At 44.2% G+C, this 18,774-nt stretch overlaps 1 protein-coding gene across 3 annotated transcripts in view; it reads left to right on the top strand.

Moving 5' to 3' along the window:
• tsnare1 (T-SNARE Domain Containing 1) overlaps positions 1-18,774 on the top strand; it is a 341,252-nt gene that overhangs the window by 65,634 nt on the left and 256,844 nt on the right. For all 3 annotated transcript variants that reach the window (XR_011644584.1, XM_034101918.2, XM_071205781.1), the window contains exon 2: positions 6,895-7,016. Coding sequence is in view for 2 of the 3 variants with exons in the window: in XM_034101918.2 (XP_033957809.1) it covers positions 6,932-7,016 (85 nt within the window). In the remaining variant the exon portion in view is untranslated. The remainder of the gene's footprint in view (positions 1-6,894; positions 7,017-18,774) is intronic.

The raw sequence follows: 18,774 nt of genomic DNA, 5'->3' as shown, positions 1-18,774 counted from the left end.
CTTTTAAAAGTAAAACATCAGAAATAAGCATAGCATATGAAAATCGCTGCATGAACATCCCTGGTAATATTTACACATGCTACCAGCAATGACATATCGGTTGATGGTTGGCATAGTAACGCAACAGGCAGGAATGCTAGAGGTAAAAACAACAGTTTAGATTCACTCTCACAGAAGCAGTCAATCTGACGTCCTCACTGACATGATCTGTTATGAGCAGATGTATTCATTCATATATTACAAATAAGATAAGGGCTATGTTGGCACTGTTTTGTTTTGTATTACAAAATATAATTTTACTTTTTGAAGAAGACAAAATAAACACTTTTAACCAAATGTAATACTTATTGTATTAATGTTCCTTTATTATTTCACTTAAAGTTAAAATAACAAATGTAGCCAATGTTTGTATTCACTGTAGACGTGTTCATTGAGAGGTTTGAGTTGAATTGTTTTCAGTTAACATTACCAGTTATCCATTCCATGTTCCAAACGTTAAAGTAAAAAAAACTAATATGATCTAAAAGTAGAAATTAACATTAAAAATACAAAACCACAGATAAGCGTAATATATTTATATCCTCCAAATGAAACAAAATAATACATTTGTATCCAATTGTATTACTATGTGTATTGTATTGTAAGTGTATTCTACTCAGGTTATTATTTAAAAAACCGCGTTGCAGGTAAATGACTGGAGAACAAGAAAAGTAAAACAAGTTGAGATTAATATCAGAATCAGAAACCGGTTTATTACCAGGTAGGTTTACACGTCATGGTGCGTACATATAAATACACAGGTAGGGAACTAGAAGAAATATAGTAAAATATATCAGTATTTACATTGCAATGGAATGGAATCAAAAGAGAAATAAAATATGAGTAAAAATCGGCAGTAATAAAAAAGACAAGAACACGGATACAGTGTACATTGTGTGTGCATAGAGTCTGCGTTGTGGCAGAGGTAAAGTGTCAGTGGGGGGGCGGGCCTTGTTTAAGAGGGGAAGAAACTGTTCAGGTGGTTAGAGGTGTTGGTGCTGATGGAGCGCAGCCTCCTGCCAGAGGGGAGGGGGGTGAACAGTTTGTGTCCAGGGTGGCAGGCGTCGGCCACTCTCTCCCCTGCCCGCCTCAGGGTCCTGGAGGCCTGCAGGTGGTGGAGGGATGGCAGAGTGCAGCCGATCACCCTCTCTGCAGAGCGGATGACACGCTGCATCCTTGGCTGTGGCGTACCAGATGGTGATGGAGGAGGTGAGGATGGACTCCATGATGGAGGTGTAGAAGTTCACCATCATCGTCTTTGGCAGGTTGAATTTCTTCAGCTGGCTTTTTTGGTGAGGGAGCAGAACATCTGCTCATCTGCTCCCTCATCTGAGACCCCACATCCCACACTGTATCCAGTTCTTATTATACGTGCATGAGATAGACAGGAAGTAAACATTTGAGGTCCTGGGCGATGATGGTGCCCAGGAAGCAGAAAGACTCCAGTTACTGGGGAGCCACACAGAGTGATGAGGAGTCACACAGAGTGATGAGGAGTCACACAGAGTGATGAGGAGTCACACAGAGTGATGAGGAGTCACACAGAGTGATGAGGAGTCACACAGAGGAGTCACACAGAGTGATGAGGAGTCACACAGAGTGATGAGGAGTCACACAGAGTGATGAGGAGTCACACAGAGTGATGAGGAGTCACACAGAGGAGTCACACAGAGTGATGAGGAGCCACACAGAGTGATGAGGAGTCACACAGAGTGATGAGGAGTCACACAGAGTGATGAGGAGTCACACAGAGGAGTCACACAGAGTGATGAGGAGTCACACAGAGGAGTCACACAGAGTGATGAGGAGTCACACAGAGTGATGAGGAGTCACACAGAGGAGTCACACAGAGGAGTCACACAGAGGAGTCACACAGAGTGATGAGGAGTCACACAGAGGAGTCACACAGAGTGATGAGGAGTCACACAGAGTGATGAGGAGTCACACAGAGGGCTGCGTTCTTCCTAAAGTCCACAACCATCTCCACGGCCTTGAGAGCGTTGAGCTCCAGGTGGTTTTCCCCACACCAGGTCACCAGAAGGTCCACCTGCCACCTGTAGGCAGACCCCCCCCCAGAGATGAGTCCGATGAGCGTAGTGTCGTCTGAACTCCAGGAGCGTGACAGACTGGAGGTGCAGCTGGTGGGGGACAGGGAGAAGAGCAGAGGGGAAAGAACGCAGCCTTGAGGGAACCGGTGCTGATGGTCCGGGGGTCAGAGACGTGTTTCCCCAGCCTCACGTGCTGCTTCCTGTCAGACAGGAAGTCTGTGATCCACCTGCAGGTGGAGTCGGGCCCGTGCAGCTGGGAGAGCTTGTCCTGCAGCAGAGCCGGGATGATGGTGTTGAAGGCGGAGCTGAAGTCCACAAACAGGATCGTAGGTCCCTGCTGAGTCCAGGTGCTGGAGGAGGAAGCGAAGGGCCATGCTGACAGCGTCGTCCACAGACCTGTTGGCTCTCTAGGCGAACTGCAGGGGGTCCAGTAGGGGGTATGTGATGGATTTGATGTGGGACAAGGCGCTCAAAAGACTTCATAACCACAGAGGTCAGGGCGACGGGTCTGTAGTCGTTTAATCCTGAGATCCTTGTTTTCTTGGGAACCGGGATGCTGGTGGAGGATTTGAAGCATGCTGGAACGTGGCATGTATTGCATTGTTTTCTTATGCGCAATTACTTCATACTGTCTAGTTCTCTTTTTCGTCCTGCATTTAATGTGCCCCCCTCAGAAAATAACTGGCCCCCCAGTCAAATTGGTCTAGAACCTCCACTGCGCGCACATGACCAATGAGGGCACGAGATAAGTGTGTGCACAGATGGAAGGCTGACAGGCAGGTAGGCCGTCCAGTTACTTTAGCCGGGCCGGCTAAGATGATTGGTCGTGCTTTTTACAGCGCTACGGCTTCCACAGATTAATTTTGTATGTATTTATTGTCAAAGCATTTAATATATTCATTGCTATCGGGACGTTAAGAGCATTCCATGGAATATATAACAAAGTGTTTTCTGAAATAAATTACATACCCCATTGAATGATGACTGAAGATCGTCAGCTGTCTTCCTCTCCCGTGTTGTTCCTCGATACGTAAAGGCTGCACCACCGTTGACAACTTCTCTCTACATATCAAACATACCGGTACACCAGCATTGTTTGCTGTGAAAGCAGACAACTCTGTCCACGCAGAATTAAATCCTGTGTTCCTCCGGTACTTTTCTTTGATGTATCCATAGTTCGCTCATCGAGCCGGGGGTCAGGTTATTCGCCTCCAAGAAAAGGCGCTCGCGCGGGACCGTAGCAGGATGTGACGCATATTTTAGTTGACCTAATTAAAACCGTTTTGTTTTTTATTCATGTGTCACAGTATCACCTCAAAATACAAGATACCAAACATTTTCAACCATGCAACAAAATATAAATAGTCCTACAAATACTTTTATTTTATTTCCTTCTTATTTGTGTCTGAGCTCGAGGGAGCCAGAGCAGAGGGCTTACGGCCCGTCCACACTACAGCTTCAAAAAAGGTTTCCAACGCGTCTGCCCATTCACTTTGAATGGGGTGACGTCACGTTGCCTCGCTATTCGCCGAACTGAATTGTGGGTAGCATAGCGGTCCGTCTCTGGCGTCAGAAGTTGAACAATGTTCAACTTCTGACGCCGGAGTAGCCAGCGCCAGCCAATCAAATCATATGCCAGTACAAGCTCTAGCCAATCAAACCGCTGCTTGTGTGTCAGGGGCGGAGATAAAGGTGGCCCTTTAACGGCCGAAGGTGGTGTAACAGGGATCCAAAAGATTCCCCTCTCTGGTGGGGCATCTAACAAAGTGTTTGTATTTAGGAAGTTCATGGCTGAGGTTGCCTTTCAAGTCACCAAGAACAATAACTAGGCAGTCCGGATAAGTCCTCTCCAAACACATTATCTGGTCGGCGAGTGTGCGCTGTGCCTCCTGCACGTTCACATTCGGTGGGATGTAAACACCGACCAGTTTCAAATAAAAAAAACATCAATTTGAAATAACAAAACAAATATAAAAGCAATACTAATGTTCAAAAAATAGAAATAGACTAAACATGAATTATTAAATAGTTCGATTTTACATATATTTTTCAAGATGGCAAAACTCTCCTGCTCTCAGAACTCTGAGAATAATTTGCAAAACACTCATGTTTCAAGCCTCAACCATGGTCCAGAAAACATGTTTCCATGGAAACATAATTTACAGTTGAGTGTCTTTGAATCAATGAACATCATTTTGTAGCTTTGCTTAACCAGAAAAGACATAATTCATTCTTGTATAAGAGTACTGATTCTGCCTTTTTACATCATAACATATAAATACAATTATTTAACAAGACATATTGCAAAGAGACATGCCAACTTGAAAAATGTAATAAGATTGATCAAGTTATTCCTGACAGAAATGACTAAGTTTGCCCTTGTATGAGCAAAAAGATTGAAGAACTAGGGGACTTTATAAATCTGCACAGTGGTGAAGGGTAAGGGTGTGTGTGTGTGTGTGTGTGTGTGTGTGTGTGTGTGTGTGTGTGTGTGTGTGTGTGTGTGTGTGTGTGTGTGTGTGTGTGTGTGTGTGTGTGTGTGTGTGTGTGTGTGTGTGTGTGTGTGTGTGTGTGTGTGTGTGTGTGTGTGTGTGTGTGTGTGTGTGTGTGTGTGTGTGTGCATCCATGGGTGTGCATCGTGCATGCAGATAGAGGCGGTGTGTTCACATTTCGGAGGGACGTGAGGTGCAGTCGCTGGGCTTGACTTTAAGCAGAGTGAAGATTGTTTATGGACTGCCAAAAGCAATTAATCTCCCTTCTCTACAAAAATAAATCGGATTAAACATTCTCGTGGCCCAGTGAATCTGTGTCCCCGTAATGGCCGCTCCTCTGTCCCGTTTCCTACCCATAATGCCGTTCCTATAGGCAGGATTCACTGGCTTCACCTTAACAAAGGGCTGCACAATGACTGGAGTGTAATCGTTTGCATGCTTGTCTTTCACGGTGGGGACAGAGCATTGGCCACTTGACCAGTCTGATATTATGACCTTTGATAGAGTTGCTGAAGTGCTGAGGGGGGGGTTGTTGATTAGAGTTTCATCTGTTTCTCTGGCCGCGGGTGAAACACATGTTCACATGATGATTTGACCTTTTCTGCCGTATTCAGATGAGTATTCTGTATCCTCTCGACTCTTCTGTAAGTGGGTTATGGTTAACATTCTAAAGAGGCTGACTCCAAAATATTTGAACACTGACATCCCTAATGTATTCAACATGTATAATTCCACAGCTTTTCATGCTCAACACTTAACAAGTAGTACTGGCAGAGCAGTTTCTGGTTAATAGCAGGTCCAGTGCATGGCGGGTTGAGAGAGTCGAGTGATACATTAATTTCTTTGGCTGAATGTAGAAGTCACAGAGAAGTACAAACACGGCGCAATCTTGAAGGATGTTCAATAGGAAGACCTCGTATTCCTTATCACACGGCTTAATTAACAACTCGATTCTGATTGGTCAATTCGGACCTGCCAGAGGTCTGTTATTTTTGGCAAAAATAAATGCTAAGGGGGATCAAGGGACGATGTGCATTTATATCATCCGCAGAAAGAAGTCAGATGTTGACGAGAAACATTTGTTTTCTCCATCAAAAAACAAAGTGTTATATGTGTGAAGGGCAGAGGTTAAAAGACAGAACGCTTGATGTCACAGAAATCAATAAGACAGACAAAAAGTAAACACTAAAGGGAAGAGCAGAAGAAGACAGACAGGAAGTAAACACTGAAGTGAACAGAAGAAGAAGACAGACATGAAGGAATGACTGAAGGGAACAGCAGACGGAGATAGACCACGCCCCGAGGAAGTGCGCCGGACTCTGTGCCAATATGCGTTGTGTCCAAACGGTGGTATTGCAACTTCCGTATCAAAACAACTTTTCCCCATTGACTAACATGGGGAAAGAGACGTCTGTAAATCGTCTGTAAAATTTTTTTTAAACTAAATAAACTTCCCAGTATGAACTGTTGTATAGCCCTTATTAGAATCATTCGGTCCTTAAAGTTGTAAAATGCCCTAAAAGCCGAATCTACATTTATTTTCTCCTTCCATTCATTCTAGTGAGCCGAGAGTGGGAGCTCGGGGGGCGGTGCTTAAGGGGCGCGTGCTCTGTGACTGCACATATGGGTACTTCTGCTCTGACAGCCAGGCATGATGGGTAATCTGTGACGTTTCGCTCTCTCAAAAATTGGGCCATTTTGTCTTCATGCGCCAATGAGCAGCTCTCATAGGAAAGAACGAGACCCCGCCTCCCACGCTGTATCCAGTTCTTATTATACATCCATGAGATAGACAGGAAGTAAACACTGAAAGGAACAGCAGAAGAAGACAGACAGGAAGTAAACACTGAAAGGAACATCAGAAGAAAACAGACACGAAGTAAACACTAAAGGGAACAGCAGAAGGAGACAGGCAGGAAGTAAACACTAAAGGGAACAGCAGAAGGAGACAGGCAGGAAGTAAACACTGAAGGGAACAGCAGAAGGAGACAGGCAGGAAGTAAACACTGAAGGGAACAGCAGAAGAAGACAGACAGGAAGTAAACACTAAAGGGAACAGCAGAAGAAGACAGACAGGAAGTAAACACTAACAGGAAGTTCAGAAGAAGACAGACAGTAAATAAACCGACTTGGACAGTTTCAGTAAACCTCGATCAGTGCTAAAACCTCCATTACCAGTACGCTTTTTGGAATGCCAGTGTCCACAGCTTTTGTCTGGTCACTTACCGTGAGTGCCGTGAGTGCATCACTTTTAGTCTGGAAGAGCAAAGTGGATATACATTGTTTTTTTTTCTTTCTTGTTGTTCCCTCCCCAGGCGCCTACAGCTGACAGGCCAACAGCCATCAGACAGGATGTCATACGGGTCCATTGACGGGGGCTCTTTTGGCAGTCGCAACCCGTTCGGAGGTCCTACGAGGCAGGGCTACCAGCCAGTGGGTGAGTTCTCCATTCATGAACATGTGCTGCACATTAAAAGGCCCTACATGTAGCAATCTACCTCAATACAAAGGTATTCTATATTCATGTACAGGCAGGTATAATTACCACAGACCCAATTTAAAATATCATTTTAATTGACACCCTGTGGTGATGTCAAATGTTTAGATATGTGAGCAAAATATCCTGTATGTCTTGTCAGTTTGGGGGTTTTATTATTTCTATTGTTGCGCTTCTGTTGCATTTTTTTTGTCAAACAAAACAAAAAGGTTTGTTTATTTTAATTTTTGTTGGGTCTTGAAACATTTCAGACAATACATGCAACAACTTTAAGGACTGTTTATTATAAATAATGTGGGCACAGTTTTTCGGTTACCTCCTTTTTTGTTTCAGTGATGAAGTTGTTACCTTCTCTCTTCCTGTATAATGCTTGTTGACTACATTTCAATCAAAAAAACCATATTCAAATCTTACTGTTGGTAAACAAAGGTGTACAACTAGCTTATAATAAGCACAGTTACCTTAAGCTTTGCCAAAGAGTTTACAAAGTTAATTATGCCTTGACACACTTTAACAAGGTGCAGTCAGGGCTCTCAGGTTAGGTCACGCTTGTAGTTTTGTCTGTGTTGGTGTTTTTCTTGTCTTTGGGTTTCCTGTCTTATTGTGTAAAGTGTTCTCCCCCGTTTCCCGCCTGTCTGCTTTCTGTCTATGTTACTCCACGGTCTGTGTTCCTTGTGCTGCTTTGGATATTTTGGATTCTGCCTTGTTTTTGCCACAGCTTTATTCTTTAATAAAGCTCGCTTTTCGTTACTCTGCTTTTGAGTCCTACCTGCTTCACCCATTCGTAACATTTGTGTTTGGAAGCCACAGAACATGGACGTGGTATCACCTTGTAAACAAATTAGCAAACAGATGACTATTTACACAGCAAGTCGTGGTGCACACACGCATTTCTACAACGTCCAGCAGTGAGCTTTTATTCTATAAAACGTTTTTAAAATCTACTTTATAGCTTGTAGTAACTCACGGGAGGCTTCTTTTATTTTATTTGTATTCATAATCATTTTTATTTTTCGTCAGAATGTATTATGGTGCATTAGTTACGAATTTGTGTTCTCAAAAAACAGTGCATTGTGGGTAATACAACTGTGATTTTTATTAAATTAGTTAGTTTTTAAGGAAGGCCAGAGCTTCAGCTGTGTCAAATAGATTGCTCCCTTTAGTTAACGGTTTTTAAAAGATAATTATATTCCTATTTGATCATGTCCCCTTTATTGTATTACGGAGAGCAATGTGAGCGTCCATTCCCATTGGATAACGGAGGATTTTACACCCGGAAGTAAGTATTCTATTTACTGTTGATTGATTTGACAGTGATATCTGCATTACTCATCAACACCAGATTATCCTTGTTGATTACACAACATTGATTGGTTTAAATTGTGCACAATGCTTTTGTAATGTTCCCCTTCGATTCGGAGAAACAAATATTTGTTCAGAGTTTAGGATGGCCGAAGACACTACACTACCCAGAATCCTACACCATGTGCTTTGCTTGACAAACCCCGTGATTTGTCCTCAAGTTCTGTGATTGGATGTTGGAGTGGCAGTGCGTGAAGTTGACGCCGAGCGTCAAACAGCATTTTGAAATGGAATGAAACCCACACTATTCAAAACAGGAATCGAACGTGTGTCGTCCCCCCCCCCAGGTCACAGGCTCCTCCAACAGTGCAACACAATAAAACAGATACACAGAACAAATAGTGCAAGTCAATACAAATAGTAAAAAGTGAAATAGTGCAATAAGAGTCTATACAAGTGATTGGAATATATGATATATTAGACAAATCATTTCTAAGTAGCAGCCAGATGAATGTTATGGATGTTATTTCAAAGTTCAGGTGTTTAATAGTCTTATGGCCTGTGGGATGAAACTGTCCCTGAGTCTGGTGGTTTTGGTCCGGATGTAAGATAAGATAAGATGGGACTTTATTGATCGCAATTTGGGACATTGTTTTTGTTGCAGCAGCATAAAAGACAAGGCATTTTACAATAAAACAAAACCACAAATAAACAAGAATAGAAAGAAAAGAAAATAGAAAATATACATGTAGATATTATATATGCAAATATACATATTCAAAAATATATGACAATGGAATATCAAATATTGAACAGATTATATATGTGTACAATGTACAGCGAGGTTGTATTAGAGAAACTATGGAGCAGAGAGTTCTCTTCCAGCAAGAGGTGAGTTATTGCAGTGGGCAGGAATGTGTTCCTGTATGGGTCCTTGTGACAGCGGAGCTGCAGCAGTCTGTTGGAGAAGGAGCTCCGTTGACTGTCCAGCTGCTGGTGGGGTTATCCATCATGGACAACAGCCTGTTCAGTGTCCTCCTCTCCACCACAGCTTCAAAGGGGTCCAGCTTGATGCCGATGACAGACCCAGCGTTCCTGATCAGTTTATTGATCCTGCTGGTGTCACCGGCTCTGATGCTGCCCCCCCAGCAGACCGCAGCAAAGAAGAGTGCACTGGCCACAACAGACTAGAAGATCTCCAGCATCTTGCTGCACACGTGGAAGGATCTCAGCTTCCTCAGAAAATAGAGTCTGCTCATCCCCTTCTTGTACACAGCGTCAGTGTTGATCCTCCAGTTCAGCCCATAAGTGCACTCCCAGGTACTATAGTCCTCCACAACAGCCACATCCTCTCCTAGAATGCGGCTGTTGTGCCAGACTGCAGCAGACAGAACAGTTTGTGGCTGGGGCGATGGGGGTCTTTTATAATCCTGAGGGCTTTCTTTAAGGTTAACCTGGTATTTTACTCCACTACATTTATTTTAGTTACTTTACAGATTCTGATTAATGATGTGAAATATAAACAACCCTTAAAGCAGACTTTAGTTACACCTGAGTACAATTCAGGGAAGGTGATTGTCAAGTGCCAACAATCAGGAGAGATATTTGATAGTTGCTGCTGGAGAAGACTAAACATGTATCTGCAGATCTCTATAAAGTATATTCATTACTCGTTATTCTCTACTAATAGTTCATTAAAGACTGTATATTATTGCTATTTTGCACATCCCTTTCAAGATTTCAAGATTTTCAAAGGTTTATTGACATATCATACACAACTACGGTGTAGTTATGCAATGAATGAAAAACGTAGGTCACAGGTTCCTCAACAGTGCATTACAAGACATCTATCAATGTGTGTGTACCTCCACCATTACACATATTCTGCACATTTCTTATTCTTTCCAACATCTTATAAGAGTATAATTAATATGTATAATATCAATTAAAATAAGTGCTTCAACATAGTTAACATTGCAGGAAAGTTGATTGTCAAGTTCCAAAACAAACCATGCAATATATTAGACGTTAAGTACTTTGTCAGGCTTAATAATTATCTGTAGATAGATACCCCCAAAGCTTTTTTCTTATATCAGAGAAGACCTTAGCCTAAAGTATTCTTTAATGTTTAAATATGTTGCACATCCTCCTATCAGGCACTAAACTGTTTTATTGTAGATATTATTTACAGTATCTTATTGATATTTTCTATTCTATATTTATATCATTGACCTCCTATTTTGTATGTACTCTTAATATTTGAATGTTTTCATAAAATATAACACATTCAAAAGTGCTTTACAAAAATGAAAGACATTAAGAAAAAGGCATTTTAAAACAGTCATTAAAAAGCAACACAATCTTCCTGCATTGCAATGACTCTAAACGTGTAATAACGTGCTTTAGCCAGTAGGTGGTTTGGGTTAAAAGGCTGTCAAGTTTACAGTGTTAACAACATAAAATATACTGCTGTTTCTGGTTTAGTTTACGACGGGTATATTCTGTTATTGTTTTGATATGTGTAACACAAAAGCGATGGAAAAAACCCACAGCAACACAGAAAAGATGGTCTTAACATGACCCAGCGGTCTAGTAGTTAATAAAAAACAATAATATCAAAACAAATTATTACGACTAACTATTATTGTGAAATTAAAACGGAACGGTAAAAGAATAGTTTCCGGTCTATTCTGGGGCCCGATCTCTGTAGATAAATAAAGAACTACGACAGATGTGTAATATTTAATGCAGCCAAACCATTTATTACAATGCATTCATGTGATGACTTTCAAAGAGTAAAGCAAGCACTGCTGAATAAAGTATGATTTTCTCTTTTACAAAACGTTTTTTTTCATTATGGAATGCAGTTGGAGGTCAACCAATCACAGAGCTTGAGGCAAAGCGGAACAATAGCTAAGGATTCTGGGTAGTGTAGTGTCTTCTGCCATCCTAAACTCTGAACAGATATTTTTTTCTCCGAATCGAAGGGGGAAATACAAAAGTATTGTACACAATTTAAACCAATCAATGTTGTGTAATGAACAAGGATAATCTGGTGTGTTTGAGATGATGAGTAGTGCAGATATCACTGTCAAATAAATCGACAGTAAGGAGAATACTTACTTCCGGGTGTAAAATCCTGCGTTATCCAATGGGAATGGACGCTCACAATGCACTCCGTAATACAATAAAGGGGACATGATCAAATCGGAATATAATTATCTTTTAAAAAACGTTAACTAAAGGGAACAATCTATTTGACACAGCTGAAGCTCTGGCCTTCCTTAAAAACAAACTAATGTAATACAAATCACAGTTGTATTACACACAATGCACTGTTTTTTGAGAACACAAATGTGTAACTAATGCACCATAATACATTCTGACGAAAAATAAAAATTATTATGAATACAAATAAAATAAAAGAAGCCTCCCGTGAGTTACTACATGCTATAAAGTAGATTTTAAAAACGTTTTATAGAATAAAAGCTCACTGTCCACCACGCAATGCGGTGTTAAGGAGTCGTGGTGGAGTCACGCATTCTGGTGAGACCGGGTGCAGCAAACACATGTCTCTGGGGAAGAATATAAAAGAAAATCCAATATTCACTCAAATAATGTATGCTCTGGTTTGGTCTCCACGGACTCCTGGAGAAGGGGCTGTCTCTTTAGCCCAGAGGTGCCCAGTACGTCAACCGGTCGAATGCTGGTAGAACGTGAGTCATTCATAAAACAAAAATCCAGCTCCGTTAAAATAGACAAAACAGGTTTTGATCCCTCCTCCCTTGGCCTCCCTGCCACTTAATTCAGGAGTTTACTTGATTGAGAGAAAAAGCGACCTATCGCTTTCCAGTCTGTTAACCCAGAATGCAAAGCGATACAAAATCAGTCAAGTGCCGGTAAAACTCAAATTAAGTTAAAGAGACAAACAACAAAATGACTGCGGGACCGAGCAAGAAGCGAAAGACATACCACTTCCACCCAGAATGGGAGGAAGAATGTTTGTTTGTGATGTCACATTCAAAGGTTATTTGCCTTATTTGTCAAGCAAGCCTCGCTCTGCCAAAGAAAGGTAACTGAGGTTACCTACTGTAACCGCAGCTTCTATGAGTAAATGGCGCAGCCCTCTAAGGCTATCGCTATTGGGTAATCCCCCTGCGCAGCACTGAAAGCTTGTAGTCCACGCCCACCCGCAAGGTGGGCCCCACCCTCGGGCCTCCTTCCGGTATAAATAGGAAGGAGGCCCGGCAATCTGCTCCCATAAAAAATTACTTTTCTTCAGCTATTCGTGGAGCCAGTGGGGCCCGGCGCTTAGAGGGCTGCACAATTACTCATAGAAGCTGGGTTACAGTAGGTAACCTCAGATATATTTCGTATATGGCTTCGCCCTCTAAGGCTATCGCTATTGGGTTAAGGGCGAAGCATGATGTAGTCTGCGCCCCACTGGGTCCGCCCAGCACTAGAAGCACAGACACACCTGCTCAATAACACCCCCTGCCTGTTGTGCCATGCGTAATGGCGCATCACCGTCCCTGGAACATAGCAACACATGCCTATCTTCCCTTCCCGACGGGGTGAAGGCTGGGAACAATACATACCGGCCGCTGTGAGAAAGTAGAGACGAAGGTCCCACCTTGCCCAGCGATCATCGAGGGGGAACAGCAGCTCTCTGCGTGTCAGAGAGGCAGGAGAGCGCTCAGCTGGATCCCTGCCGTCACTCACTCCGACAGGACACCCAGTACAGGGTGCGTCAGAGAGGAAAGGGAGACATCCCTCAAATACAATTGAGTAAATGAACAGGGGGAAGACCAAGATGCAGACGTGCAAATATCTTCCACTGACATTCCTCCGTGCAAAGCCGTGGAGGAGGACATTTCTCTGGTGGAGTGTGCATTAATGTTCTCCGGGGGCTCCACCCCAGAGGAGACATACGCCTGTGAGACCGCCTCACACAGCCAGTGTGACAGCCGTTGTGCAGACAGAGGCTGCCCGATCGAGCACTCTCTATAGTGCACAAACAGGCGCTGAGAACGGCGCCAGGCCGCCGTGCGCGCCACATAGCAGGACAGCGCGCGCACAGGACAGAGGAGATGAGGCGTGGCTTCTTCCTCCGACCTGTGAGGAGGGGGGAATAAGCCAGCCAGGGTGATCACTCTCGACTCTAAAAGAGTTGTGATGACCTTAGGCATGAAGCCGGGTTAGGGCGTAAAACAGCTGAACTGCCATCTCCTTGGATCCGGAGGAATGACGGAGCCACAGAGAGAGCAGACAATCACTCACCCTTTTCTCTGTTCGAGCCAAAAGCAGTACTACTTTGGCTGAACACAGTTTAAGGGGAACCTGATCAGGTGCAAATGGGGCTTTGCTTTAGTGCGCGCAACATCAAAGCCAATTCCCACTGAGGCGCCAGTGCGCGTGACACAGGTCTGAGTCTCCATACTCCTCGCAGAACGGCTGCTGCGTTCTGCGAGCCCCTCTGTTCAATTCGCCGGGAATATACATTGCTCCGATGGAGAGCAACGTGTGTGCGTGCCCAGAACAGCAGCCGCCTGGCTGCGTTCAGAAGCTGCGCAGATCGTACTCCTCCCTGGCGATTGAGGTAGGCTGCTTCCATAGCCGTGGCCTGTTGTCTGTGCAAATCAACACATGTTTGATTGTACAGCAACGGGGCGACTCCCCCGTTCTTTTCCGAGATTTAGAAAAATAGCGGGGGTAAAAACCGCGCAAGACCCTGTTCCTGGGATAACGGGAGTGTTTCTTGTATCCCATGGAACTGCTGGGGGGAGAGGCTTCTCTGTGATGTGCCGTAATGGTCGTCATAGTGACGAGCCACGCCATGGCCGCCGCTGCCCGTGAGGCAAAAGGGCTGCGAGGGAGTTTCCACACGCTGCATTTCACTCCGTCTCTCATCATGAGGCGCGTACACGCCCAGAGGATGAGAGGTGTGTGTATGCTGTCCACACGAGGCGTTATAACGGCGCTCATGGGTTTATTAAGGCCGTGTGTACGAGGCGTATCTCGGACAGAGGAATGCCGCGAGCTCTGTAGTTTATTAACCAACAGGTTAAAACCAGGCTTCTGCAGCGAGCCCTGCTGTCTACTAAATCAACAGATTAGTGGCAGCCCGCTTAATTAGCGCGCTCTGAAATGTATTAACCGACAGGTTAAAACCAGGCTTTAGCAACGAGACCTGCTGGCTATTAACCGACAGGTTATAGGCAGCTGGTTTACACAGGGCGTGAGGCAACCCCAGGTGGGCTTGGACCGACACGACTCTCATCATGAGGAGTGTACACGCTCAGGGGATGAGTGGAGGTGTGTGCAGTGCTGCCCACATGAGGCGTTATAACGGCGCTCATGGGTTTATTATGACCGTGTGTAGGAGGCGTGTCTCGGACAGAGGAATGCCGCAAGCTCTCCAGGTTATTAACCGAGGTTAAAACCGGCAGGCTTCTGCCGCGAGCCCTGCTGTCTACTTAATCAACAGATTAGTGGCAGCCGGCTTAATTAGCGAGCTCTGCAGTTAATTAACCGATAGGTTAAAACCAGCAGGCTTCTGCAGCCAGCCCTGGCGCCGTGGTGCTGCGGGCGCTGCCGCTGGGGCACTCAGCCTGGAATACTGCTCATTCCCCCGTTCTAGCTTCTCTGTGATGTGCTGTAATGGTCGTCATGGTGACATGCCACGCCATTGCCCTCGCCGCCGCTGCCAGTGAGGCGAAAGGGCTGCGAGGAAGCCTCCACACGCTGCGTTTCACTTCGGCTGTCATCATGAGGCGTGTACACGCTCAGGGGATGAGTGGAGGTGTGCGCAGTGCTGTCCACATGAGGCGTTATAACGGGCGTTGGTGCCGCTGTGGGCGCTCAGTAGGCTGGAGCCAGCTGTACATGCTGGCGAATGCCGTCCGCCTGTTCCGCGGCCGTCTTCATGGACTCCACCATAGCGTGGAACTGGGGTCCGAACAGCCCGTCCGGGCTGATTGGAGCGTCCAGTAGCACTTTTCTGGTCGTCTCCGGAACAGACGCCTGCTTCCGCCAGAGGTGGCGCTGGATCTGTGTCACTCACGCGGAAATCCTCGCCTGGGAGACAGCAACGGACGCGCACAGAATGAGCGCCGTGCTGGCCGCCTTGCTGATTTCCTCTGCCTCGGTGGTGGACCGCTCTACCAGTCACCACCGAGTTGGAGAGCAGCGCGATGTTATCCGCCGCCGCGCTGTGGTGACGGAGAGGGGGAAAGCATGTTCGGCCGCCAAGCTGGCACCCTGCCCCGACTCTGTCTCCCCCGTCCGGAGGAGAGGAGTGAGGGGAGAACTGAACCGCTTCCTGTCGCCCGAGGGGAGACGAGCGTAGTGTGTGCATGCTACCTGCTGGTTTAGAGCCATGTTTTTAGGTATACAATGTTGTATAATTCAGGCTATGAATTATATATGAACAAACCCTTCTGTAAAAGCCTTCATAATATTGATAGGAATATAACTGGAAGGTTTGGTGTATGTACGTGCTACTGAAGTGGACATTTCGAACTCAGAGTAGGAGAAACCTTTAAAGATTGCAGTGAGGCGCAAGCTAAACCCTCCTGTTCTTTGGATGACTGACGCACTCCGTGAAGGTATTTCATGTTCGGGGTCATTTGTTTTTTGTATAACCTTGCTTCGTGCAAGTGACAATTGTTGTCGTCTTCTCTGTGAACGTTTTTCCCCCGTTATTTTGCCATTTTGAGATTTCAATTTCTAGCGGAAAGCTAACCAGGAAGTGTTTTAGCACACCACGTGACGCATCTGAACGAATCACGTTGTCAGAAATTGACACCAGCCAATGAGATTTCGTTTCTTGGTTTAAGACCCCTTTGTGCCTTCACGATTGGTTGCTGATACAAAGGAAATGACCATATTTGTATCCGATGAGATTGTGCAGGAGAGACGGAGCTTTCCAACAATATCTCTGATGACATGGTGCACACAACGGTCGCGGTACTTTATGTTACGTTAGAATGCTAACTTTTGGTGAATTTAGGAGAAATCTACAGACGCAAATAGACAAACTATAGTAAAATAAACACTTAAATGTGTATTTTGTACGTTTTCCTTCCAAACGCCTGAAAGAAAACATGTTATAGAATCAAAATAGCACAACATCTCAAAATTGACCAGTACTTGAACAACGATGTTTTTGCCTGCCGTGTCTCGCCTTAAGAATGAATGAATAAGTTTAGAATCGCCAAAACTATATTGTGTGTCGACCTTTTTACAAGTTAATATTTTAGGTGGAGAGTATATATTAAAATATTTGTATTGTACTTTTAAAGTCCCTTCCTAAAATAAATTCCTCCCAACAGGCAATCACAGCAGCACTCATGTCTTATGGCTTAAAACTGTGGCTGGCATTAATATTATAAGTCAGCCACTACTAATAAGCAGGTAATCAGGGTTGGGTGTTCCCGTCATCACAACACATGTATTAGTCATGAAGTTACAATTCAAGCAATCAGCACTTGTTCACGAGAAATACATACATATTGTGAGGAAATATTTGTATGTATTCATGTTAGTAAACTATGAAGAAGCTTAAAAAGGGAAAATGATTTGTGTAGAAAACTGAGCTGGTTTTGGGCCTGCTAACATGTGGTTTTTGAGGACAAAGGAAGAGGGGGAAGGAGAGGAGTTAACATACAGTCATCTCAGATCCCTGTGATAATGAAGCTAAGCCACTGGGATTGGGGAATTTAAGATGTGAGGTGTTGATGATAATTTGGGCAGCCAATCACGGAGGTCTGGAAGGGAGGCGCAGATAACTCCTCCCTTTGGTAGCAAGGTATTAAATACAGGAACCACGCTGTTTTTCGCTCTCTTTCTCTGGCTGGCTGGCTGGCTCACGTGAGTATCAGGTAAATGTGGGATCCCACAGATCTGTATTTATTTTGTACTGTATTTGATTGTATTGCATTGTATATTACCATTAAAGTGGATTATTGTTTAACGGTTAATTGTATGCTCTGGACTCCTTCCTGTAATATAACCAGCTTGTCTAGGGACGCGCGGAGATTTGAAAATGCGGACTAGTTGTCCACTCATATGTATTACATGTGTGTGTGTGTGTGTGTGTGTGTGTGTGTGTGTGTGTGTGTGTGTGTGTGTGTGTGTGTGTGTGTGTGTGTGTGTGTGTGTGTGTGTGTGTGTGTGTGTGTGAAATATTGACAGATGGGGAGAGTCAGTACACATATAGTTGGAAATGAATAGATGGGAAGGACAATGAACTAACATTTCATGATGATGGCAAAGAGACATTTCTAAAAGTCAAGAATGACCATGTGCATGAATGAGAAACTTGTGTTATATTCTGAAAGGACACACACCGGCCCCCTTACATCCTAATAGACAAAGGAACTCACCGAATGCATTCCATCTCCTTTTGAAGGGAGTCTGTATAGAACAGAATATGTCTTTATATCTTTGGATTCAATTACTACTGTAAAAAGCAAAATACTAGGTACCTCATGTGGCACTGTCCCTACATACATATCAATCAATCAATGTTTATTTATATAGCCCAATATCACAAATGTTACATTTGTCTCAGTGGTCTTCACAGTGTGTACAGAATATCAGTATGACAATACGACACCCTCTGTCCTTAGACCCTCACATCGTACAAGGAAAAACTTCCGAAGAAAACCCAGTTTAAAGGGAAAAATGGGAGAAACCTCAGGGAGAGCAACAGAGGAGGGATCCCTCTCCCAGGACGGACAGACGTGCAATAGATGCCGTGTGTAAATTGAAAAGATAATACATTTGCAACATAGGTAGTCCAAATGTTTGGAAATGCATGTGTATATAATAGGAAGATGAATCCACGAGGATATCCATCCAGGACCTATGATCCAGGACCACAGCCACGACTCAAGATCCAGCGCTCGCGATCCAGGACACAGGACCGCAAGATCATCCATGACTCCGGATCCCAGCGTATATAGACACCAAAAAGAAAGACATTTGGGGAAGCTGGGTTAATCGGAACATGAGTGTACACAGGTTTAGACAGAGAGAAGGAAGAAGTAAGATGTCCCCCGACAAACTAAGCCTATATCAGCAAAACTAGGGGCTGAATCTAATCAGCCCTAACTATAAGCTTTATCAAAAAGGAAGGTCTTAAGCACACTCTTAAAAACGGATAGGGTGTCTGCCGCCCGAACACAAACTGGAAGCTGATTCCACAAATGTGGAGCTTGATAAGAAAAGGCTCTGGCTCCCATTGTACTTTTAAAGATTCTAGGAACAACCAACAACCCTGCATTCTTGGAACGCAATGCCCTAGTAGGACAGTAGGGTATAATGAGTTCTTTAAGGTAAGATGGCGCCTGCCCATTAAGGGCTTTGTAGGCGAGAAGAAGAATTTTAAATT

Source organism: Pseudochaenichthys georgianus, chromosome 16, assembly GCF_902827115.2.
Source record: "Pseudochaenichthys georgianus chromosome 16, fPseGeo1.2, whole genome shotgun sequence".
Classification (NCBI taxonomy): Eukaryota; Metazoa; Chordata; class Actinopteri; order Perciformes; family Channichthyidae; genus Pseudochaenichthys; species Pseudochaenichthys georgianus.
The sequence above is the reverse complement of the archived record's forward strand: the minus strand, read 5'-3'. Positions and strand labels throughout refer to the sequence as shown.